We start from the raw sequence: 27,039 nt of genomic DNA on the forward strand, positions 1-27,039 counted from the left end.
GGTTTACGGTAATTCGGGTAAACGCGCTTGAACGCTGCACGGCTGCGGTGGAAGGCGAAGACGCGAGCGGACAAAAGGCGAACCGGCGGAAAAAAAAAACTCACAAACGTGATGAATTAATCAGCGACCATGTCTCGTTTTCCTGACGTCCCCGATTCGCTTTAAAACACACCGCCGGGGGAAGGAGGAGTGTGTTGATGGAGAGACTCGGCAAGAGGCGGCGGAAAAGCGCGAGGCGCCGAGGCGCATAAGGAGAAAGCCACCAGGATAGGAGGAATGAACGCGTGAAAAGCAGAAAGAGAAGAAAAGAAGAAGAAAACAGAAGAAAAGGAAGAGGGGAGGGATAGAAAACGCCCTTCTTAACACCCCTTTTCCCCCCCAAAAAAAGAAAACTCCTAAATCCCCGCAGTTTCTGGAGGATCAGGGCGAAGTTGAGCATGGCGCGGGGAGCCGAGCTGGGGTCCTGCCCGACTTTTCAAACTTAATTGGAGGAGCATTTCCGGTTGGATCAATCCACATTTTTTCTCCTGCTGGTGGTGCGGAGATCCCAGAAAACCCTACAGGCCAAGCAGGAGCTCCTTTTGTTTTTGTTTAGTTTAGTTTAGTTTAGTTTTCAAGAGCTCGCGCAGGGATCTGAGCGAACCACGAGCATTGTCTAATCTAAGAGGATATGATCTGATTCGATGATGTCTTCAGGAGCAGAAAGTAGGATGGAGAAGCGCCAGAAGAAACTGGAGGCCATGATCAGAGACCCGCGCTCTGCCGTCAACCTGGAAAGTTTGCTTGTGAGTTGTCATGAATGTTTCATGCACGTTTGTATTGTTTATATATTTTTCCTCTGTGTTTCCGGTTCACGGAGGTGAAAAAAGTCACATTGCAACAATGTAACCCAAGAAGTGATTGTCTATAGATATACACAAGTACTGTTTCGTTTTGTGTCGCGTTTCTTTATTTCCATGCGCGCGCGCGTGTGTGATGGGGTGCAGTTGTAGACGAGCGCGAGCTTGCGCTTTAGTGCTTTTGCCATTTTGGACACACTGTTCCGTCTTCATCCTCCTCCTCGCGCACCAAATATAGTCATCTTGTTGGTGAAACTTTCTCAGTGTGTCTCCTGCTTCCTGCAGGCTGACGAGCTGCTGTTGATGTAATTGTTGGTGGTGTTGTGGATGCGGTGTTTGTTTTTTCCGCGTGCAGATGAACTTCTCTAGAAGCATCTTGCACGCGGAGGTAATTCTGTTCATACACCAAAAGCGCGCGCGCGCGCTCACTCGCTCGATCCATGCACCTGAGTTTGACTTTTATTCTAGTAAAACCCCGTGATCATGATGCTTTCACCTTTCTCAGACATGTCAGGGCTCGAGCCGACGTCTGGACCTGACAGGAAGTGGTGCTGACTCAGTTTCCTGGCAGAACGAGGAGAGAGATCTTTCTTATCCTGAATTCCACTTTCATATCAATAACCAGATCTCTCTCTCTCTTTCTCACTCTCTCCCACATTCCCCTTCTCTCTTACCATCTTTCCCTGATTACTGATTCAGGTTCAAGACACCATCTCACCTAAAAAAAAAAAACCCACCTTTAAATCCACACTCTTCATTGTTCCTAAGTGTTTCGCTAACTCCTGCACCAGATCAGATATTACTCCTGATGTACAAACATTTCAGATTGGATTTTCTTTCCAAGTTGTGAAACTGAATCAATGTGCTATCAGGTCCTGGCTGATTTCCAGTTTAAAATTAGCCTCATAAGATATTATTGTTCTGTAAACATTATGTATGTGATGATGGAAACACTGGGATTGGATATAGATCCGGTCTGATGTGTGTCAGAATGCTGGAAAAGTTTGTGTGAAGATCGTCACGGAGGAGTCGTGATGACACTTAAAGAGAAACGCCACCTGTTTGTAATGGAATATCTGGAAATAATGGTGGTTGATGCTGTCAGCGGATGAGTGCAGCACCGATCACAGTGGACTTTCAATGGAATAAAATAATTCAGCGAGTGGAAATATATATAAGTGATAAGGATCAGGATTTAGCTGTTTTAGCACTTTCTAGATTCCTCAGTCTCATGTCGTTTTCCTTCTGGGAAGAAGACGTTCCCTGTCATGTACATTTCTACACCCGAACAGAATTTGAACGAGATCGCACCGATCAGTGTAGATATTTTATTAAATGCTAGCTGCTGATGCTCAGAAGCTCTGTGTTGACTGTGTGTACGCTCTTTGACGAAACGTTTGTTCATAGGTTTACTTGTAAAAATTTGGGCTACACAGTTATAGGGTTCTATGTAGAACACGCTTTAATGGTTCCCCCTGAATGTGAACTGAAGGTTTCCGTTGATAAAATAATGTTGCGGGTTAGGGTCACTTGTCTTCTGTAGAAGTTTGATCATGATCATGGTCACAGTAGACACTGAGTCTATCCTGAGAAAGCTGGGTATGAAAATGGAGGAATACATGCTGTACTGGCAACCAGCTCATTACAGCACAACCCACCTAGTATATCCTGCCCAGTCCATCTACTAGCATGTTTTTGGCAGCTAAGATGAAACCAGGGAACCCTGAGAGAACCCAAAAAAACAGCACAAAAAGAACCCTCGGGATGGAACCAGGGAAGCGGAAGCTATAAATATTTATCATAACGTCAACAAGTTGCGCTGATTTTATGACTCTCTTCCTCCGCCCTCCATACTTCACTTTGCACTCTGACTGGTGCTTCTTAATCCAAACACTTTTTATTCTGCTAAGAGACTACTGCTGATATCGTATCAATGTATCTGCTTTGCTAAAGAGTGCACCGAGGTGCTTAGAGGACTCTCAGGAGCATTAGTATCGATTGGGTGCACAAGTTACTGTGTTCTGCTTTAATGCATCGTCTACATGTTATTTCTTCGCATTAACAATGTGAAAGCTATGTGTGTTTGTGTGTCTTTTGCAGAAACATTCGGGAAAACTTTCCAATTACTAAGCACATTAAAGTATAATTTATATAACCGTGTGTGTAAGTTCGGTGAAATATAGTGTGTGTACAGTGTACTGTAATCCATCCTGTATCTCTCTACGTTTTCTCTTCCAGCACCACGCCTTGTTTAGTCCATCAGTGTGTGTGCTAAAGGTGTGTTGGTGTGTGTTACTGCTGCATCCTTTGGAATTATTTGATGGTGTGTGTGTGTGTGTGTGTGTGTGTGTGGATTTAAAGCTATAATTCTTTTTTTTCTTCTGTAGTTTATACCTAAACATGTAAAATTGGCTCACAGAGAGACTCTGTTACAATAGTGATGCCCATGCCAGATGCCAGCTGATACTCAAATATTTGATATAGGTGTCATAAAGGAAACCGAACTTGCGCACTGATCAGTTACCTCATTATTTATTAACACATTCATAAGGTGTGTGTGTCCTTTTCACAACATTGGCATCCATAATATAATTAATATCATTCAAAAATTCTGCTGTTAGAAACCCCCATTGCCCCGTTTTTTGCCCCCATTGTCCCCTAACTTACAAATAATGAACACATGATCCATTCAACTTATAAAACTCGAACAGCTGAGATTTGTGTATGTGATTTTTGTGATTAAAATTGATCACTTGCAAGCCTCTCTTCCTATTCCTCTCCATCTGACATAAATACAGAAGATAAATGGCGAAAGTGTCGCGTTCAATGATGTGAAATAAAATGTGGCTGAACGTTTGACAGGTTAACATGGGGTCGCTGTAGTTATTAGGGATGTCACTGGAATATTTGAACATTGTGTGTGGAGTACAGGTTGAATCCAGAAGCAAGATTAATGCTGAAAGACTGTTAGATGATACACAGGATGTTGCGATCATCATCTGAATCAGAATTCACAGTAACTCGCAATAACGAGCCCAGGGGGTTAAATCGAGTGCTGAAGTGTGTATGAGTGGTTCTGAGACACACTGGTGTGTTTACGCCACCCGCATCGACTCATTTTTCAGCGGCCCCACTGCTGAATGTCAAAGCCAGAGCCACACCGCCAAGCCAAGTGTCTCAATAATATCTCAGGCACGAGTGTCGAGACGAGCCAGGAGCTTCATCTACTCACGGCTGAGGAATGCAGCAGGGAAAAGATCTCTTAATGAAGTGCTCGTTCCTAAAGTGTATTCTCTGATGACTCAGAAATGTGTTCAGGACAAATCTGCAGTTAACACGTTATTATGCAACGTTCAGATGTGAGAATTATTCCCCCCCCCCACGTGTAGTCCATCAGTCGTGACATGTTTGGTATCTGAAGTTAACGCAGTTGTAGTTGCGTTAGAGGTACGACACTAACACGGCTAATGAAAGCGGTGCTACGCTGGGCATACACTGTGCAATTTTAATAGTCCTTTGCTTGTCAGACTGTAGGAACATGACCTCTATGTTACACTGTAGGATCTCAGTTGTCATAATGTCAGTCTGTACGAAAAACTGATGCACACAAGAAAAGGTTTTACATCCTCAACATTTAGACCTGAGTTCTCTCAATAACGATAGCTAGCAGCAAAAACACACAATTTTAGCATTCATTTTGTTCATGACCTGCCTAGATAATAAAAACCTCATACACTACTTTTTCCTTCTTCTCTTCTCTTGTACTGTCCACTAATTGCGTCATCAGGTTTGGCGCTCCTGTAGGTCCCTGGTTTGACGGTCTTCATAGAAGTCACACTGCAGGAAAGAGTCTAAAATATTCTAAAAATGCCACAACTTCATCGGATGAAATAAAATATTGTTGATGAACAATCCAGTGATCAAAGTCACAGTTTTAGCCCAGGATTATAGGGATTTCCAAAATTTGGATTCCCGGCAATAGAGTGCAGATGGGGTTCCAGGTAACACGTTCTGTTATTGTCATTTACACCACAGTGATCTTGTATTCTGGATTCGGATTGATCAAAAGGTGTAGATTCTCGTTAATCATTTTTATAGGAACAACTTCACAAGGACTTAAATGCACATACATTCTAAACAGACTGCAGTTAAATCTATTATTGTCGCAATCCCCCCCCCCATTATAATTCTTACATTTGTTTAATCACACTTCTTTGCATTTCCTATAATATTCTGTAAAGCTGAACATTATTCGCTATTCCCTGTGTTCAGGGAATTTTGAAGTATGTTGAAAGAGACGCAGCAGAGATTTTCTCAAAAAAATGTTTTTAACTAGAACAGCTAGAATTTAGCTCAAATTCGACTAGCGAGAACAGGAATGTCAAGTCAGTAAATATTACGGTAAATATTACTGTAAGGGAAGACTAGCCTGCTAATGATAAATATTTATTTAAATATAGGATCAGAGAACTGATTATAGCATGACAGGCCTGGTGTGTGTGTGTGTGTGTGTGTGTTCGTGTGTGTGTGCGTGCATCAATCATATTCTTGTGTATATTGCTAAATTAATTCAGGTGGAGTGTGCAGTTCTCAGCAGGATAAGGAACCTGAAGAGAAAAGAGGATGGTGGATGTCGAGCTGAGAAGCAGTGTGTGGGAGTGAACCGATCTCAAGCTCTAACTCTGTGCCATTTATAGCCTTTGTCCCTTTCTGGTTAATCTCAGTGAAGGAGATAGCGGTGTGTGTGTGTGTTTTGTTACTGGGAGCATGTTGGAAAATCGCCCCTACCTTCTGAGATTGCATACACTCACATACATGCACATACACTCACATACACACACCTTTAGATGTTATGTTAACATTTATGGAATTAGCATTTAAGCTGCATGTGATGTTTTTGGATTGTGTAAAATTGTGATCCAACTGGATGTTTGCTGTGGTAACGTTTTATTTAGCTAGCTAATCTAGCGAGACATAGCTACCTCTCTGAATAGGAATATCCAATTTAGTAAAAGTGCCTGTCTGAATATTTAAGGCTTGAGCACGTGCTAATTTTTGGGATAAAGAAGTGTAGGTTTTAACATCTTGTCCTATTTGTGCTCTTTGGAAAAATGAATGGCAACAAGCCGAGATCTCATGAACTGCTGAGAAAGACAAGAAATTATAAACCTCTCTCATTAAATTATTGTGCAAAAATGACAATTCTATAACTGCCTCATTGTAGTAAATGCCAACATGAACCTGTGAAATGTTTTACAACAAACAGCTGCATAAAATTATTTAAAAAAGATGGAATGCAGAAGCTTTAACAAATATTTCATAGTCTAAAAAGCTTCGGTTAATATTTTGGTTATTAGCTATGGTGGTGTTAGCTTTGCTATAGCTATGTACATACAGCAAATTGTTCTAAAGGATGCTAATCAGACAAAGCTACCTGTGGTAAAGGATGCTAATCAGACAGAGCTTGTTGTGGGAAATGGATGCTAATAGAGTTTCACCCCTAGTAACTTAGCTTGTTATGCTAGTCAGTTTGCTAGTCACCACAGGAGCTAATAACATTTGAAGTATGTTTTGAATGTTTGTATGTTCCATGTTTTTTAAATTGTAAAGTGAAACAACAAAGATGCTGACATATTTCTTTCTTTTCACATACACACACATACAGTTGTACTTTCAATCATTTAGTCATTAACTCAAGCTGATTATTCGGTTATCCAGTATAATTCGCTTGTTTGGCTGCTACGCTAGTCACTTAATACCCACCTTAAGCTTGTGTAAACTCTGTGTGTGTGTTTGAAAACATTATCGCAATTTCAATATTTGAATTCAACCAAAGCAGATACGTTTATGTTTATGCTAGTAAGCTAGTAGGTAGTGCTATCCAGCTCTGCATATTATGTGCTGTTTCAAGTGAGTCCAGTTTTACTTTTTATGAAAGCCAAAAGGAAAGTGATTATATTAAGATGTTCATAAGCTAGCTAAAAAAACAAATAAATAAATAAAAAAATAAATAAATTATTGTGTACAGAGGTTCATACTGCTTTAAATGGCAACTTCTGGGGGAAAAAAAAAAAACATTGACTTTGTAAACTGAGAAAAAAATGCCCAATTACTGTTGTATGGAACTCTCAGATGACTGTATGGTTGGTGAAAAGGAAGTGTTGGTGGTGTATAAATTCGAGTCGTGACGTTGAGACCATCAAGAGCTTTCCAGAGGATGAGGCGAGTTTCATATGTGATGGAGATACAGGAGGCAACCTCAAGCTCCAGGGCGAAGGTCAGGTCCAGCCGAGAGTCACTGATTAACCTGGAAACAAAAAGAGTGTTGTTCTTCTGTCAGCATGGTGTGTAAAGACGAGTCCCTGTAAACATCACAAAACCACTTCTGAATTAGGGACGTGCGATACGGCAAATAATATCGTATCGCTTTATTTGAAGCTACAATCAATGCCACCAGGAAGTTAAAGATGCTGCAAACGTATTTTTTAGATTCCAGTGAAGCCACGGGAGCTTTTACAACAAAATACGGAAGAAAAGAAAGTGTTAAAAAAAGAAAATTTGAAAATGATCGGATTCGACTTTAAGGGGTTCAAGACACTCCAGCAAAATAGCGTGATGTTCTGAGATATTTTATTCAGATATTAACATAAATATTTTTAATAAAAAAAGGATTGGAATATATATGTTGCAGGGATATATGTTATGTGCTCTTCAGTTTTGCAATTTCTGCACGATTAATCAATACAAAGCTGCGAAATTCGAAATGAGATTGTGGTCCGCACAAAATTTGTCCAATCCTGTCCTGTCAGAGCTCTTTTTAAACGCGTATAGAAACAAAACCGAGATAAAACAAAAAAACAAAGCTTGGAAGAAAGAAGCAAAGATTGTTGGTGCCCCTGGTGAGTAAAAGTGAACTTGTTTTGCTGCTAAATGCCACAAATGTAAATGTTTTGCTAATCTAATGGATGAATGAAGCTAGTATGAAATCAAAGACCGAACGTGAATTAAAAAAGAAGCAATTTCCATGCTGTTTTCTGTGTGTACTTAGCCTCTAAAGCTAACTAATTATCGCATCTAAATACGGATATCGTTTCATCGTGCCATCTAGCCCCGCCCTGAATAACAATGACTGATCCTGGTGTTTTTCCAGAGAGTGTCTGGTTGAGGCTTGCAGCAGTCGGGAGGACGGCACTAACACTCAAGAGGTGTTGCTGCTGTGGAGCTCAGAGATAATCTCTCTGCAGGCTGGAATGTTGATGACTCCTTATCTCCGTTTCTGCTCCCTTCTGGCATTCGAGAGAGTCTATCCAACACAGGGCTGCACCAGTTCCTCCTCAATATACACTACAGCCCTGGTGTGTTCTCCCTTTTCATCACGGTTCTTTAGGCAGAGGGGAGTAGGTTGATCAAGGTGCGACTGGTCCGCTTCCAAGTGAACTGTAGTTGGGGGAAAAAAACACGACTTGAATGCAGGAAGTGAATCAAAATCCCTGAGATGTAGGTTTGTGCGACGTAAGCAAAACATCATATCATGGTACTTCAGATATTCCATATGCATCACGATATCACAGTGTTTTGTACCACACTATTTAAGGTTGCTAACAAAAATGGCAGCAAAATAGTGTCGTATGCAAATAAGTAAATAATAAAATATAAAAAGTCTAGACGATTATTAAACAATGAAAAAATATTATCGTTTACAGTTAAATCTGTATGTAACATTTATAAAAATATCTGTATTTAATAACTAAACAGCTGTGAAACCTTTAGCTTGCTACTATTTCATAATCGGCTGGCAATTCATTTATCTATTATCATATATGATTGTGGAATGTAGTGATTAATTGTCATTGTGATAATTATTGTAACAATATTTAAATTAATTATCATAGTTACATAATCGAACAAATCACATCGGGGTTTTTTTTATTGGTGAAAATAAATAAATAAATAAATATTTATGTATTTATTGTGGTCTTGTGTGATGATTGTTGTTGCTGTAAGTCATGTTGTTGTAAACCTGCACCTTATATGTGTTAGTGATGATGTGGAGAGGGTGTGTGTGTGTGTGTGTATGTGTGTGTGTGTGTGTGTGTGTGTGTGTGTGTGTGTGTGTGTGTGTGTGTGTGTGTGTGTGTGTGTTTGTGTTGAGTGTCAGGTTGTCAGCAGGATGAAGGATGTGTGTGTTTTGTTCCCTGTAGTGAAGGAGTGATTGTGGATGTAGAGAGCCAAATCGAGAAGCAGTGTGTGGGATGGAGATGATCTGCACACTCTCGCTCTTCTTTAAACACACGCGCACACACACACACACACACACACACACACATTTATCATTTCAGCCTTTGTGATTCCACATGACAGGAATTTGATCGTTTTGAAGGAATAATCTGTTGAGAATTAAAGCTTCAGGTATTGTGATATTTATCAGGTTTTGTTTTTTTTTTCTTTCAAATTGCAAACTTAAATAGAAAACAAATACAATCAAATTAAAAAAAACTTATGTAGGTCTAATTAAGTCAAATTTAAGTCCAAACTAATTAGACATTTCTTATCTTTTTTTATTATTTTTCCACTTTTTTTTCTTTCAGATTATTATTATTGTGGATATGAAAAATAAGTTCAAATTATGTATTTTTTCATTATTTACATTCTTTTTGAGATGCAAAATCACTGTTGCAGATAATGAGACAAAAATCATGTCTTTATATGCACAGACATCAGACATGGCTTTCATCCTACTGAATTATTAATTATATATTTTTTGTGTATAATATATATATTCACACACTTCTGTATAAACTGTGTATACACTTCTGAACAAAATCTTAAGACCGTGGGGGAAACATTCCAAGTATTCGCATTTCGAGTTGGTGGATCATAACCAGGTTGTAAAAAATGTATCAAAATGTCAAAAGAAGTAAAAGGAGCAAGAGAAAAAATACAGATTGGCAATTTATTGAAAAACTGCATTTAAACTCAAACTGGCTGTTCATCAAAAGTTTAAGACAAAAGCCCAAAAATACCCACAACAGAACTAAAAGTGTCAAAAAAGGACTCCATAGTAAGTAGCCCCACCGTGCTTGTTCATAACTTCAAACACTTGTTTCGGGATGCTTGATGCATCTGCTTCCAAGAGGCTTCCAGTTGCTCCATGTGGTGCCTTGACGAAGGGCATCCACAGTCTGGAAATGGCATCCGTTTTTGTATACTTCCCTTGCCATCCATTCCCAAACATTTTTAAGGGGATTTAGATCAGGGGAACATGCAGGATGGTTCAGAAGTGCAGCGTTATTGGTAGAAGTCCTTCGTCATGGCGGGCATTGTGAACTGCAGCATTGTCCTGTTCAAAAACCCAGTCATTACCACACAGACGAGGGCCCTCAGTCAAGTGGGATGCCTGCTGCAACATGTCCGCATAGCCAGCCGCCGTTTGAGGCTCCTGCACAACCTGAAGCTCCGTTTTCCCATTGAAGGAAAAAAGGACCCCAGATCATGATGTAGCCTCCTCCACTGTGTTGTGTAGAAAACTTCTCCAGTGGGATCTCCTTGTCATGCCAGTATCGTTGGAAGCCATCAGGACCATCCAGGGTAAATTATTTTCTCAATGTCCAATGTTTGGTGCTCCCTTGCAAATTTCAAACGGGCAAGTTTGTGGTGTGGAAGGAGACGTGGCTTTCGAAGACGTTTTTTGTTATTTAAGTCCTTCTCTGGCAGATGCCATCTTATGGTTATTGGGCTCCAATCAGCATCAGTAAGGGCCTTAATTTGGGTTGAGGACAATGACATTAAAGACATATTTTTGCACAGATTTTTAATTTTAAAGGCTATAGTCTTAAACTTTTGATCAGCTGATGAGCAGCCTGTTTGAGTTTAAATGCAGTTTTAAAAACAATTGCCTACTCTCTCATTTTTGTCTCTTGCTCTTGCTTCTTGTTTAACCATTTTGAAGAAGTTCTTACAACCTGGTTATGATCCACCAGCGCAAAATGCGAGTACTTGGACCAGTCTTAAGATTTTGTTCAGGAGTGTATATGTACTACACTATAGCGTAGTAGCAATAGTATTGTAATCTATGTACTTCTCTGCACATTAGGCTATGCCTCCTCCCTGATTTCATTTGCATGACACTAAACTATAGATTCTTTAAGATTCTATGTTGACTTCATAGCTCTGGCGGCAGGCTAAAGAAGCAGACATGGCGGCTGATGTGATCCGAATAACAAGCACTCTGATCTTCCCTTAATGATATTAAATGTAATGAATTGGGGTGAATGGCAGGGAAGTAGTGTAATTATGTAATTAGTTTTAGGGTAATTTTACTGCTTAATCATCCTCAGCTTTTAGTGAAGTCTCTCTCTCTTTCTTTGTCTTGTGTTGAATAAGCTGAATCAGCGTTTCTCACTGAACCATGACTGCTCAGAGAAGCAAAAGTGCTGAGCTGCATGTCCGAGACTTTACAGACTGAGCTTTAGATTACTCTGTGAATAAAAGTGTCTTACTATGCATTTCTCTCTCTCTCTCTCTCTCTCTCTCTCTCTCTCTCTCTCTCTTTCTTTCCCTCTCTCTCTCTCTCTCTCTCTCTCTCTCTCTCTTTCTTTCCCTCTCTCTCTCTCTCTCTCTCTCTCTCTCTCTCTCTCTCTCTCTCTCTCTCTGTGGGACAGAGGTTAAATTGTTGACTCAACTATGGTATTGACCTTCATAGATCATGTATAGATCAGGTATACCTCAGGACCAGGGAATGGGCTTGCTAGCAAACTAAGCAGTGTGCAGCAAAACATCAGGTTCAATCTCGGGAGCTCCAGATCAGAATCTTTGTCTTACTTCTGCTTTACACTGCTTTTCGCTCACCCAACACATTCACGTGTCTGTACTGCACATGTGGAAAAGTGCAAGAAGATAGGAAAAATGTGATCTAAAGGTTTGCAAAGTGGTGCTGATCTTTTACGACCGCATCCAACCGGACAGTGTTGAAACGTTGTCAGCCATCTTTGTTTGTTTGGAGTTGAACAGGTTTAAATATTGTCACGCTTTTTTAAAGATCTGTGTTCTCTTTCAGTCCCTACATTATCATACCAACGGTATTTTAAACTTTCCACTTTTTAGAACGCTTTTGAAAAAGCATGCAGGGGCGTAACCTCAATGCTTTAACTGTCAAATATTAAAGAGTTTAAAAGTGTTCAGAGACCCAAAGGAAAGGAAAGGGTTTGTACAGTGTAGGGTCGCTTGCAGTGGGACGTGGAAGCTTAGTGGTTAAAATTGTTGGTCTTTTGATTGTGGTGAGTTCGAATCCCAGCACCACCAAGCCGCCACTGCTGGGCCCTTAAGCAAGACCCTTAACCCTCAAACTGCTCAGGTTTATAAATGAGATAATTGTAAGTGGCTCCAGATGAGAGGTTTTTTTTTTTTGTCTGTCTAGCATTTTTCATACTAATCAGTAGAGGTGTAACGGTACACAAAATTCACGGTTCGGTTCGGACCTCGGTTTTTAAGTTACAGTCCGGTTAGATTTCGGTACAGTTAAGGGGGAAGAAATGCGAAACAATAAATTGCTTGTAATTTTTTTTAATGCAGTTTAATGTTCTAAACATTTGTGAACAGTTTAGATTTGTAAGTAATTTTAAATAAAATGCCTGTTCGGTCAAATAATATATGAAATAATATTTTATAATATTGAATTAAAATAGAATAAATTATATTATATTTTATTAAATAATAAAATTAATGCAATACACTTTTTTTTAACATTGATTAAATTGAATAATCAAGTAAATTGCCACAAATTACATCAATTACATTTTTTTCTTGGCAACAGCGTTATAAGTTAGTCAAAGAAACTTAGAAACGAGCATCAAAAAATAAAAAGGACATATTCCTCGGTCTCCACACACGCAGTAATACCGGTAGAATGCAGTGGCAGGCTATTCCCAAAATACCGCTATGCTCCTAATAGAAACGCAACATATTGCATTTAGTGTCTTTCGTTAAAGCCTGTGTAAAGTTCATTAGTTTCAGTGTAGACACCTGTGGCTTATAGACAGGTGTGGCTTATTTATGTTAAAAATCAAAATCTTTGTCAAATTCAGTGCATAATTTATATTAGGCTTATATAAGGGTGTGCTTTATAGTCCGGAAATTACGGTACTTAACTGTTCTACTTATATCAGCATACTTTAACAAATGTCTTAATTTCTTCCTTCCTTTATTCATTCACTCACATGTTATGTTAAATTGGCCGGATTTTCTCCTTTTAAGAGAAATTCTTGAAGCTGAGCATAAAACACTAAAGAATCAATAGCACTATGGATTCAAGAGTCAAGATTTTTCTTTTTTTTTCTCCAAACTTTTCATTTCATTGCAAGTTGTATCCTGCATATAACTATGTTTTGTGACAAATAAATAATCTTGAATCCATAGCACTACCGTTAGCCGCTAGCCACTTCCTGATTAGCAGCTAGCGCTATTGGTTCTTGAGAGTTTTCATGCATGTGCAGTTGACAAATCTTATTTCCGGTACGAAGTGAGAAGCCAAAGTGACACAACACTCACTCTAGTTTCTTTTTTTTTTATACCCCTGGCATTGTTGTTGATGATTTGAAGTATAAAATGTATAAAAAAAAATGCTCAAAGTGTGAGTTGGAGTTGAACTTTTCTCATCGTTCTTAATCTATACTAGCATCATTCTCAAATTAGATTATCAAATCAAGTTATGTAGGCGTTATTGTCATTTCAACCACATACGGTGAAGTACATAGTGAAACAAAACAACGAGTTCCCAGGATCAAGGTGCTACATAAAACGACATAAATTAACAAAAGGAACACTGAACTAAAACTCTAAACTAACAACACAAAGTGCACATGTGCAACAATTAGTGCAAAAAAACTAAGACAAAATGAGACAAGGAAAACCAATGCGGTACAGGAGGTTGTGCAAGTGGATTGTTTGTGTAAAAATGACCAACACTGTACATGTAAACATTTGGTTGTATGTATACAGTTGGTTCAACAAGCTAACTCTACTAGCTATTTACATTTATCCGCAGCACCAACAATCTCTGCTACTTTTGTCCTAGCTTTATTTTTTGACGTCATGTCTTCAGAGATTTTTGACAAGATTTACATTTACATTGATGGCATTTGGCAGATGCCCAGATCCAGAGCAACTTGCAGCTGGTTTAGGGGCCTTGCTCAGCAACCCAGCAGTGGTAGATGGGGGATGCTGGGATTTAAACTCATGACCTTCCGATCCATAATCCAACACTTTTAACCACTACTACCTCCCCAAAATACGACAAATCCACGATTATAATACGGCAAAGTGTTACTAACTGCAGGCAGGATGTTTGGAGTTGGGGGTTAGGACCTGAAGAAACGTCAGACCACTGGGCTACTAGTTTTGTACAAATTGTCTCGATTTTAACATCATATCCTCTACATATATTATTAAATTCTCATGGCTGTAAATTATTATTTATCATTGTTATATAGGACATTTCAGTTACAGTACTATATTGCAGTGTTCACGTTCTGTACGCTTTGCGAAATAGCCACAGTGTATGTGTGTTTGTGGTGCCACAGCAGTAAATTAGTGTAATTAAAGTCCTCAATTTAATTAGTTTAGCCCTTATAGTGCAAAGCTTGAGGCTCATTAATGATGAATGACGTCTCGAAGATCAGCAGCTGCGTGTTGAACAAAACATCCTGCAGCAGAGGGTATAGCTGACGTGTGCGTGCACGTGTGTGTACATCACATCTTGTTAACTCGTCAACCCTTCGCTTCTCATAACTTTTAGCATGTTCGGTAAGCGCTAACTCTCCCGCAGGACCCGTTACACCGTTAGCTTTCTCCCTTTTTTCTACATGTCATGACGGTGTATTGTGTAGAATCGTTTTCGAATATGGTAATGGGATATTTTTTGTCGTATCGTTCATCTCTAGCAGAACGAGAAAACTTCAACACATTACAATTACATTTATGGCATTTAGCTGACGCCTTTACCCAGTGTGACTAATCTCATTTATACAACTGGGCAGGTCAGGGTCAGGGGCCTGGCACAAGGGACCAGCAGTGGCAGCTTGGTGGACCTGAGATTTGAACTCGCAACCATCCTATCAGAAGTGCGACATCTTAACCACTAAACCCCACAACACGCACTATTCTCTCTTTCTCTCTCTCTCTCTCTCTCTCTCTCTCTCTCTCTCTCTCTCTCTCTCTCTCTCTCTTTCTTATATATATATATATATATATATATATATATATATATATATATATATATATATATATATATATATATATATATATATATATATATATATATATATACACATATATATACACACACACACACACACACACACACACACACACACACAGCCTGACATTTCTCTCTCTCCATCTTGCACTTTGTCAACTTTTTCAGGTCATGACATCTTTCTAGGACATTTATCTGATGAATTAATCAGTAACAAAAGAGTGAAGAGGGACGTTATGAGCTGCTGAACTTTTGATATGAGATGAATGGAAGGATGGACAGAGGAATTAAGATGAAGGGGACCTGGATGAGAGTTTTTTCTATTTTTAGAGACTAAATAAAATAACTAATAATTACTTCCTTCTACTGCTTCAAATATGTACGTCCACCCACCCACAGTGCCCCCCACCTCTCTCTCTCTCTCTCTCTCTCTCTCTCTCTCACACACACACACGCACACCTTTTTTCTGTCTCTTCATATAGATGTTTTTGTTTTTCTTTACATTTCTCTAATTGTTTTTCTATTTCTGTCTTTCCCATTTTTTTGTGTTTCTATGTCTATTGTATCTCTCTCCATCTTTCTGTCTTTTTTTCTTTTTCTCTCTCTCTTTCTCTCTCTTTTATTTAATCTCTGTTTATATTCTATTTTGGTTCCTTTCTCTGTTGCTTCCTTGCTTTTTGGTGTTTCTTCTGTCTTTCTTTTATTTTATAACTTATTTCATTTTTCCCTACTCTCCTCCAACTTTTTTTTTCTTCCCACTGTAATTCTCCCTCTTTTTTTCTGTCTAGTTCGCTCTCCTCCTTTCCTCATTCTCTTCATCTCCCTTCCCCCTCACTCCCTCATTCCCTCGCTTATTGTGGTTGTGGTTGTGTGTGTGTGTGTGTGTGTGTGTGTGTGAGCAGTAGGGAGAAACACTGCCTTATAAGGTGCTGTGATAGTGGCCTTGTCCATTTTTACAAACACACACACACACACTGCGTTCCTCCTCTCACCCTCTCGTCCTTCTCACAGAAAAGCAGCAACTTTCTCTCACTCTCTTGGACACACCCTCGACCACTCGCTCACTTGTTCACTCGCTCACTCTTCAACTTCCCCTTAAAGAGAAACTATAATAAAAACACTTTATTTTCACCCAAATTTCAATCTTAAAGAAAAAAATTACCTAAACAAAAAAAAGTTTCCAAATTAAGATTAATGAGGAAATTTACCACAGTATTATATACTATTGGGTGAAGCTTCAGCAAGCTTCGCATTAACATTCAGCCCTCATCCCTCCTTCACACCTTATCAAAAACAAAAACAAACCTAGCATGATAATGCCTCTAACAGCAGAAATGTAACTCCATGTTTAATAAATAAAACCTGACATTCATAGTTTCGAGTTATATTTCCATTTAACAGCTAATCAGTAAGGGAAAGTAGGAAAAAGTTTAATCACTAGTTAAAATCTAAAACTTTACCAGTTTGTTGCTGTGATAGCTGATCTATCATGTGGGAGCTGAGTAGCGAGTGAGAACAGGCTAGAGAGCAAACATGAGCATGCGACAGTATAAAAGATATCTATATGCGTAATTAATATTTTTATTTGCCATGTTAATCATTCTAATCATTGAAAAGCAGAAATTTTAAGTTTGGTAGTTTAAGTCACTAGTAATTAATGATAAATTGAAAGATGGATAGATAGAGCAATAGTGATTAGATAGATAGACAGACAGACAGACAGACAGACAGACAGACAGACAGACAGACAGACAGACAGACAGACAGACAGACAGACAGACAGGGAAACCGGAAGAGCTACAACTGTAAATATATAAAGCAGCGTTTATACCTTGCGCGATCATCACTAACTGATTGGTGTAGCTTTTTTCAATCATGTCTGCTAAGTTACAAATACAAGAGCAATAATGACGACAAGCATGTTTTTTTTTTTTTTTTTACCCGCGTGTTTCGTTCTTTTTCTTGTGAGCTCACCCACTAAGTTCTCTTTCTCGACGTTCTCCTTCTCCACCGCTGATTCAACATACAGAACAGGCCAAAAAACAGCGGACACTGTCCGACCAGCGATAACCGTGACGACCGACACTCTCACACTAGACTGACAGATAGATGGACGGACGGACGGACAGACAGATAGATAGAATGAGTAACATTTGAAGAGAGAATGAGAATAGCATTTGGAGCCTTGTGCATTGATTGGAGAGGCTTGTGATGTTTTGATAAAATCACAGTTCCAAAAAGTACCTCATTCACTCTCCAAAAGTGGTAGTAAATCATCACAATCACCTTCAGCAAAGCAATTGTCACCAAAACTGCCATTCAGCCCAGTTTCTCAAGGAGGGCATCATTTTCTGCTTCAGAATGTCACAGTGCATGTTGGAATCCATGTTTTCCTCGATGAACCACAGCTCCCCAGTACCAGCAGCATTCGTGCAGCCCCAGGCCATAATGCTACCACCACCATGCTTGACTGTAGGCTAAACACAGTTATCTTGGTACACCTCACCAGAGTGTCAGCACACATGCTGGACACCATCTGAGCCAAACAAGTTCATCTTAGTTTCATCAGACCACAGGACATGGTTCCAGTAATTCATGCTTTTGGACAGGTTGTCTTCAGCAAACTGTTTGTGGGCTTTCTTGTGAGACCGCTTCAGAAGAGGGTTCCTTCTGGGCGATGGCCTGCAAACCGACTTGTTGCCGTGCGCAGCATACGGTCTGAGCACTGACAAGTGGACCTTCCGCTTCTGCAACATCTAAAGCAATGCTGGCAGCACTCATGCGTCTGTTTTATTTAAGCCAGCTTCTATAAGTTATGCACAGCACGAGGACTCAACAACTTTGATGGACTCTTGCAAAGTCTGTTCCGAGAAGAACCCATCTTGGAAAACCTCTGTATGACCCTGTACTGTACTGTGACTGAATTACCTTTGAATCGTTGCTCTCCACAAAGGTGGTTGAGGCTATAAGAAGATCTGTAACACCCTGGACCACCTTCGTGGAGAGCAACGATTAAAATGTTTTAATCCTCAGAGAGTTCTTGCCATTAGGTGCTATGTTGAACATCCAGTGGTTAGTATGAGAGAATTGTTCTTAAAGCACCTAATTTTAACTGCTCTAATAGAAGATACTCAAATTTGTATGGTCCTGTCAAGCAGACAAAAACATGAACATGATGAATAGGACATGTGGCTCTGCCTGGTTACATGACGTACAGCTGTTATCACCTTACTTTTGTTGCCAGCTATTTTGACGATAATGATGTATGTTGAGTTATTTTCAGAGGACAGTAAATCTGTACTGCTATACAAACTTCACATTGACTACTCTAAAATATATCCAAGTTTCATTTCTATCATATTGTTTCTTTAGAAGATAAACTAAAATGGTTGCTGAAATGTGAGGAGTGTACTCACTTTAGGGATGGATGGATGGATGGATGGATGGATGGAAAGAAATAGCTTTGCCATTGTAAAGTAGAGAAACACAGCAAAGAAATGTGGTTTATCATCAACCTGAAATTCAAATAGTAGCCTTGTGCAAACTGACAAGTTCAGATAAATATGTAAATATAGGTACAATAAATAACTATAAAGGCTCCTGGCAGTGACAACTTGCAGAAGCTATTAATCATATGTGTAAGAAGTGTGTAAGTCAAAATACATGTAGAAAAATGTAAGAATTCTGAAAAGTAACATACGCAATGAATGTACAGCAGTACCAGTATAATACAGTGCATTTACAGACGGTATACCGATAAATAAATCAAACTAAGATATGCTGTGAATTGCTAATCAGAGATCTGTTGGGGAACTGGGGAAGTGGGGTAGCTTAGTGGTTAAGGCTCTGGGTTACTGATTGGAAGTTTGGGGGTTCAAGCCCTGGCATCGCTGCTTTTTGGGCCCTCGAGCAAGACCCTTCACCTTCTGTTGTCCAGTTTTGCTGTAACTTTGCACTCTGACCCCAGTTTCCTAACCTCACTGTGAAATGCAAAGAAAGAATTTCATTTTACTTTAAAGTACATGTGACAAGCTTCTTTTTTGAGCATCCGTTGCGCTGGCATGGAGAAGCTGGGGTTGGATCTATGATGATTGCAAATGTTGAGCTATTTTATGAGTTGCTTAGTAGCTCCTGGGTCCATGATCTCAAATGACTACTCATAATCACACACAATTACTCATAATCACACCCTCCAGTACTCATGTTAGTTCTCACTTTCCAGTGTTCTGTATGGTTTTAAAGATTTATAATCACACTCTTGATGTCGCCCAAATGAGGGTGGGTTCCCCTTTTTGAGTCTGGTTCCCCTCAAGGTTTCTTCCTCATAACATCTCAACGAGTTTTTCCTTGCCACAGTTGCCATGGCTTGTTCATTAGGGATACATACACTTTCTTCACTTTAATTAATACATTTTGTAAAGCTGCTTTGAGACAATGTCCATTGTGAAAAGGGCTATAGAAATGAACTTGAACTCAACGCAGATCTGAAAAGCCTCACACTGTACAAATCCACTTTAGAAAAGAGCAAGTTAATGCATTAGCTACTTAGCAGATGACCCGTCACCGTGCCAACGCTGGACCTTACATTATTGCTTTATTACTTCTTTATTGATCCAGATGCAGTTTTCAATAATAAGATGAGGATCGTTTAAGTAAGGAACTTTGTGTGTGTGTGTGTGTGTGTGTGTGTGTGTGTGTGTGTGTGTGTGTGTTTGTTTGTGTGAGAGAAAGAGAGAAAGCTGATGATGATGATGATTGTGGGTATGAGACATTAACACCTCTGTCTGAGTGTGGGACGATTTAGCACATTGTGTAACCGTGTGTGTGTGTGTGTGTGTGTGTGTGTGTGTGTGTGTGTGTGTGTGTGTGTGTGTGTGTGTGTGTGTGTGTGTATGCTGCCAGTGACTCACGCTGTACTGTGGAGGTATAAAGTGCTCTTTCATTGTTCTTTCATTACTTCAACATCTGTCCATATTTTATTTTTCACAACAAAAAAAACTGCGATCAGGCACTATACTCATTTCAATTTATACACATCAGTGTCTTCAGCACCACCCATATTATATTATCATATTATACTGTTTACATGCTGTTTTGCATCTCTCCATTGCTGCTCTTGCTGTTTTTTGCACAACATTGTGTATATGTTTATAAGTAGACTCTTTTTTTATGGTTCTCTTTTGCACATTGTACTGTATATCATATACAGTAGGTTTACTGGTCAGCACTATTTTGTGTTTTGTGTATCCGTCCCACACTGTCTTGTGTTGTTTGTTTGCACTGTTCGCACACAATGCACTTTATGTGGCTGGGACAACTTACTTTAGTCCTTAGCTCTGTTAAGCTCTGTGTCCTGTTATGTAGCTCTATAATGTTGTTATTTACCACCAGGGTCTTGGAGAAACGTCTCATTTCACTGTGTACGGCATCAGTTATATTTGGTTAAAATGACGATAAAAGCTACTTGTCAACTAGTCAAACAATATTTTGCACACATTTTACACATAAATCATGAAGATATTCAGGATAAACCTGATGATCAACTGTTACGTGAACCGACGAGAAACAAAATATTGATGACAAAATCGAAGGTCAACGAAAAGCATGTCTGATCTCAAATTCCAATTTGTTCAAAATAATTATGCAGAATGCATTTTAAAAACATTCGACAGGTTTTAATGAACTCAAAACTCAAGTCTGTTTTATAAGGTCCATGGACAGGATATTTTTATTTAATTTTTTTTTTTCTTAAAAAGAACACGTTTAAATTGAAAACAAAAAATGATTTACATTTTAAGTTACGCATTAATGTATGAGCCATTCTTTTAGATTACTTTAACAACTAACTAATTCATTTAACTTTAAGTCCATTTATTGTCTTTGCCTGTATTTCACATGAGGATGCCAGTATTGCCTCCCAGAGCTGTTGTTTGGAGCTATAATGCCACCCACCCTTATAGATCTTCCTTTGAGGATACATGTTCGCAATAGGATTGCGGTCAGGGAATAATGGTGGCCACACCATGACTTTTTTTTTTTTTTTTTTTTATGCCCATAGAAGCTAAAATGTCAATGAAAATCATTTGATTTTGGAAGGCTCAATTCTTCTTTTCATACCGAAAAAATTTGTTAGGAACTCCACATATCTCACAGAGGTCATTTTGACAGCGCCAGGGATCCTAAAGGGACCGACCATCTCACTTCCTAATATTCCAGCCCAAATCATTGCTGTTTGTTAGAACAGGGTGGCCATTCACCAGCCATCCTGAACTGAAATTCAGCGTTATGCACAACCGCCATCCTCTGAAGGATCCTGCATCAAGTGGTTCTTGAGACTCCAGACACACCAGCAACTTTAAATATCTGTTTGCTGCACGACAGTGGCTTTTTTTTCATAGACACCTTTTAATATCCTCAGTTTTGTCTGACAGAAGCCTTTTATCTGATCAAATTCTAATGCGTTCTGATTCACTCACAAATCTTTGGATTTTTTTATCATCTTTTTTCTGCAATATATCAATCGTTTTCATGCTGTTTCCAAGACATTTCACGCTTTTCATCTTCAGAAAGAGCTTTCACCCTCCCCATATCGCATTAGAAACAATGACTTGCTTAATAATGTCGAACAACCACTTTAAGTAGGTTTTAAGATCACCTGGCAAACTAACTAGATTGATACCAGTTATCTTAAAATATATAAGAAACCAACCTAATGCTTTCTTTAAAAAACTGAAACCTAAATGTATATTTTACTGAAATTCTACTAAAATGTTTCTCACATAATATATTAGAGCACAGTGTAAACATCTCTGTTCATAGAGTTAAAAGTAGAAATGAGGCACCACAACAAAACTGTACGAAGCTACTTCATTGTTTTTAACAGTAGCTCAAAAGAAACAACGATCCCCTTAATTCAACAGGCTACTTGGAAAATTGTATCTTTGCCATAAACATGAAAGACGTCGTACCTTTCCATGAGTTTATATCCAGTGGTGTAAAGTATAAGAGTAAATGTACTTAGTTACTGTGCTTAAGTAAAAAAGAATTTTGCCAACTTTCTAAAAGCAACTTTTACCCTCTGCTCAACAACATTTATGATTCAATATATGTATATTCACTTCACTATATTTTAATTGACAATGACCGTTAACAATTACGTTTTGCAATCAGTCAGCTCTGAATGTTTATTAATTGCTTTAATTTTATTTGTCCGTTGAATACTAATGATTCTTCTACTTAGTGACATGATACTGTAATTTTACAGTAATTTACTGTTTACCGTCATTTTTGAAAGATTGCTTTAAGGTTTATTTATTCACGTATTTCCTTTTTTTGACCGACTTGTTCGATATTTGTTTCATTCTGGCATGGTGAAGAGGCTGTTGAGTCGATCTTGTGGTTAATGCAGTGTTGAGGTGTACAATTTAAGTTGTATTTTAAGTAATAAAACCTCACAAAGCAGCTGTTTTCTGCATGAGCCTTGCTGTTAAGGATTAGTGCATCTTTGAGACTACGTTCGATATGAGTCAAGTTCTCAAGTTTTGCAAGGCATCTCTACTTTTACTCCAGTATGATTTTCAGCTACGCTTTACACCTTTGGTTATACCATATACCCACACTGCTTTAGATCAGTCAGCATATGGATTTAACAAGCAAATATGTTTATAACGCTGACTCAAATGTGACTTATCACAGTAAGTGAGTTTGTTGCTGACAAAAAGATAAACCAGGCCCTGTTTCTTCTTCACTTTGCATCTTTGTATATCAGTAACACTTTTCTGTCTCCTCTGCTGTCTCGTCTATTTCATTGCCAGGCTGAAACTTGATATAGAAGGTATAGGACAGCTCAAGGAATCAAGTTAGCGTGGGGAACTTTCATACACAATATGGACCACAATGTAGCTTAGAAGAAGTGAACAGTTAGCGGTAGCGCTGTGGTTAATGTAAGTCGGTCTGGATAAGAGCATCTGCCAAATGGCATATATGTAAATTGAAATGTAAATAAACACCAGACCACCATGTTAAAAAGGATCATGGGTCAGAGCTCTGAACTGCCCCTAGACTCGACAAGAGCTTCCCAACTTCAGTGTAATACCTGATATAACGCTGGCTGAAGCGCAAGCTAACGACGACTCGTGATATTAATAAAAACGTCTCTGTTGTAGGTGTAGATCTGAAGAACGATGTGAAGTTGTGACGCTGTAATGAGCTGTCGGGACTCCGAGAGGAAGGTTTCCATGTCAGCAGCCCAGCGGTTGAAGCACACGTGCGTCTCATTGCTAATTTAAGCAGCTACTTGAGGGATTTTCAACTCAAGCATCAACAATAATAACAGGCAGGGATTTAAGACGTTTCTGGCTTACAAGCTTGCGTATAGCTCTGGGTCATGTGACGTTATAATGGACCGAGGATACTGATGATGTGTGTTACTTTTTTAAAATTTTTATTCCAATTAAAAGATTTTTTTTTAAGTTGCCTTCCATCTGGTAATGTGCGCAAAGTATTGGCACCCTTTACACAGCCTATCAATGAAAAAAAGGAACACCCCATAATTAAAAAAATAACCAAACCCATTGGACCCCTCCCCCAAATCAGTTTTATTTTCCAGAATTGTAAATTAAATTAGATTTTTAGTTTCCGGAGTGCCAATGCTGCCTTTCTACACATCCTCTTCCTGAAAGAACACTCAGTGTGTTTTGCAGTTCCCTGATTAAATACCGAACGAAACGTGGTATTGTGATTGTGTAACATGGCGTTGGAGCGCTGCTGTTGTTGGATGGAGATTTTTGGGGGGCTTTAGAGTTTTTCTCTCGGTCCAGGTTTCCCCCGCTCCCTCCTCCTCCTCCCTCTCCTCCTGCTTCGCTCTGCCTGTTTCTCCCTCGTCATCGTTCCAGCTGCTATTTTTAATCGTGGAATCTGGTCTAAAGTGTTGTCTTGTGTTTGCGTTGTGCCTTTTATAGCTGCGGTGCAGCGGTGGGTTTTCTGCCCCTTCGTGCCCCTGGAGCTGCTCTTTCTGCATTAAAATGAAAGTTGCAAATGTATTTATATATATGTATGTATATGAGGTATAAAGGGGGTGCAATACAGCAACGTACACATATCACATTGCCAGACTTTAGAGGCATTATGAAGGAAAACTGGGATGTCCATGATTTGAAAAAGACTTGAAAACCAGCTTGGGGATGAAATATCCATATGGGCAATCTTCCTGAGATAAACTCTGTTTAGATCAGCTAATATGGTTTGATTTGACCGTGATCCTCAGTGTAGGTACATTTTTACAAAATATAAATAAAGATTTTTGTTTTCATATTTACCGAAAACATATTTTTAGATAAATATAAATATAATAAAACTTTATATTTGTTATCAAGGTTAAGGTCCTACAGATTATATTTTTTTGTCATCTCACCTTTTAATGCTGTTCGGCTGCCCACTTATAGTGGTGGTGCTTAATCCTCGCTACATCTTTGCCTGAAGAATGTGAGCTTTAGTGCTTCACTCTGGAACTGGAGCTTTTTGAGTGAACAGTGCAAGTTTACACATGGACAAAGCATTAACTTATATGTATATATAAAATAAAAAAAATACAGTGCACCTTGTCACTCTGTACATTTATGGCATTCGGGAGACGCCCTTATCCCACGCAACTTACAACTGAGCCATTGAGATTAAGGGTCTTGCTCAAGGGCCCAGCAGTGGCAGCTTGGTCGTGCTGGGATTTGAACTGGACACCTTCAAATCCATAGTCTCAACCACTGAGCTACCACCTCTGTACATCATTCCTCACTCGAGCTGAGTCTGCTGTCATCTGTCTTCTGTTTAAAGGTCAAGTCATTGTCATGAAATAAAATATTAATATCAGTTCTAAACTCATAGACAAACACACACACACACAGTATTGGAGTGGATTAAATACTTTTACGCACTTCTGAAGCTGACTGCATGAACTCAGGTCTGTTGTGTCTGTTGTGGTTTACATACCAGACGAGATCACAGTGGAAACACTTACCGGAGACAACAGTCACACACACACACACACACACACACACATATCTCTCACTCACACATCTATTATGGCCCTCATTTCACTGTTTGAACTCGCTGTACTAATAATATTTTACCCATCCGGAAACACACACACACAGTCGCGCAGACACACACACACACACACACACACACACACACACACACACACACACACACACACACACACAGAGGAACTCAATCATTCCGCTCCTGACTCCAGAGAGTGTCCTGGAGTTTTGTGTTTCCATCATTTCCTGTTTCTCAGTTTTTTGCTTAAATGTGTACTCACACGCACACACACACACACACACTCAGTCTTGGCCTTCCATTGCCATGAATCATTAATATATATAATTAATGTTACGCTTTAACAAACCCTAACTTTAGGAACTAAAATGCAATTTTTGGTGCTTTTCTTTTTCTTTTTTTTATTTAAATTAAAGCTGCAGTAAACAAATTCCAGATATTCCTATCCTTGGTATCCTTCCTATCCTATCCCCCCCATATCAAACACCTCTTACACATTTACACTATGCTTAAAAGACATAGGGACACTGAGACAGTGAGTCCTTCTGAAGGCAGGAGAAAACTGTACCTGACGTCACATCAGCATTTTAACATCCATAACATTATCATGCGGTTCTGAAACAGAAGATAAATAAGGACGTTATCTTGTCTCTGTCTCTTCCAGGACGCCATGAACGCCGTGGTTCTAGACCTGAGCTTTCCTGCCTTGCGCAAAAACAAGAACATTGAAACCTTCCTGAACAGATGTGAGTATTGATGTGAGCTATGAATTTGAGCCACATCTGGTCACTGTGTTTTTCACTTGTCTCGTTCAGTTGTCTCATTGTCTGTGTGTGTGTGTGTGTGTGTGTGTGTGTGTGTGTGTGTGTGTGTGTGTGTGTGTGTCCGAAACACAAGATAGCTAGCTAACAGGTTGCTTAATCAATGAAAGAATAATCTGTACTTAATCTGCAAAAACTAAATATGAATTTTTTATTTTCATTTTAATGGAACAAAGTCGGAATTTCTTTGCCCCCAAAATGTATTCATTTTTTTATATTTATAAAAATGTTAAAATAATAAATTATTTTGTGAAATATTCAATGCTGTTGAATGTAAAAAAGAATATTGTTGAAAAAACTTTGTTAAATTGTTCTTCTGAAAGTACCATTCTTCTGAATAAACACCTGAGAATGGGAAACGAGTGTAAACACCAATGCAAACGTTGCTGTAGCCCCTGCTCTTCTCTTCTGCAGGCTGGCGGTCCTATGAAAGCTTTAAGGGAACATCAGTGAGGTTATTAATCTAAAAACAAAAGAAACCCAATAATAAATGTCGTTTAAAAAGCTGTAGAGACGTCCGTCTGCGGCTCTGTTTACTTTTGGTAAATTCTCCATCCGTCCTGCATCCCACTTTCCCCCGTTACCATGGCGACTGGAGTGTTATCTAGCGCAGAGCGAGAATGACTCAACGCTCCGACAGTGAATCAACCCGGGTGTATATTTATTTCTGAAATTAATTATTTATTTAGAGCTGTCGCATGGAGAGTCTTACTTGCGCTCGTATTAGTAAGGTTAACACGCGCCCCCCCCCCCCCCACACACACACACACACACACACACACACACACACAAATCCATTGTCTGTTTGAAAGAGAATGCATTTTACAGAATTATCAACTAATAAACTCACAAATACCCCTCACTTTTTTGAGAGGTTTAAGTAAAAAGAATGCTGTCGCTAGGCAACCGGGAGCCACAAGGTATGAAAGACTTTCTACAGATCTAAACAGTAACAGAGGTCCCGGTTAGCTAGCTGGTACCTAACTAGCATGTTCTACGTCGTATATGCCGGCAGTAAAATGTCACAGTAAAAATAGAAACATCAGGATTTACTTTAGGCGTGTTATAGTT

General features: G+C 39.1%; 1 protein-coding gene across 4 annotated transcripts in view; it reads left to right on the forward strand.

Moving 5' to 3' along the window:
- Positions 1 to 27,039, forward strand: part of rock2a (rho-associated, coiled-coil containing protein kinase 2a) — a 47,614-nt gene continuing 20,575 nt past the window's right edge. For 3 of the 4 annotated variants that reach the window (XM_083539772.1, XM_083539773.1, XM_083539774.1), the window contains exons 1-2: positions 1 to 785; positions 25,812 to 25,893. In XM_083539772.1, coding sequence (XP_083395898.1) covers positions 684 to 785; positions 25,812 to 25,893 — 184 coding nt within the window. In that variant the 5' untranslated portion in view covers positions 1 to 683. The remainder of the gene's footprint in view (positions 786 to 25,811; positions 25,894 to 27,039) is intronic. The other variant, XM_083539775.1, reaches the window with a different exon arrangement.

The sequence above is a fragment of the Silurus aristotelis genome (genome assembly GCF_946808225.1).
Source record: "Silurus aristotelis genome assembly, chromosome: 4".
NCBI classification, from domain to species: Eukaryota; Metazoa; Chordata; class Actinopteri; order Siluriformes; family Siluridae; genus Silurus; species Silurus aristotelis.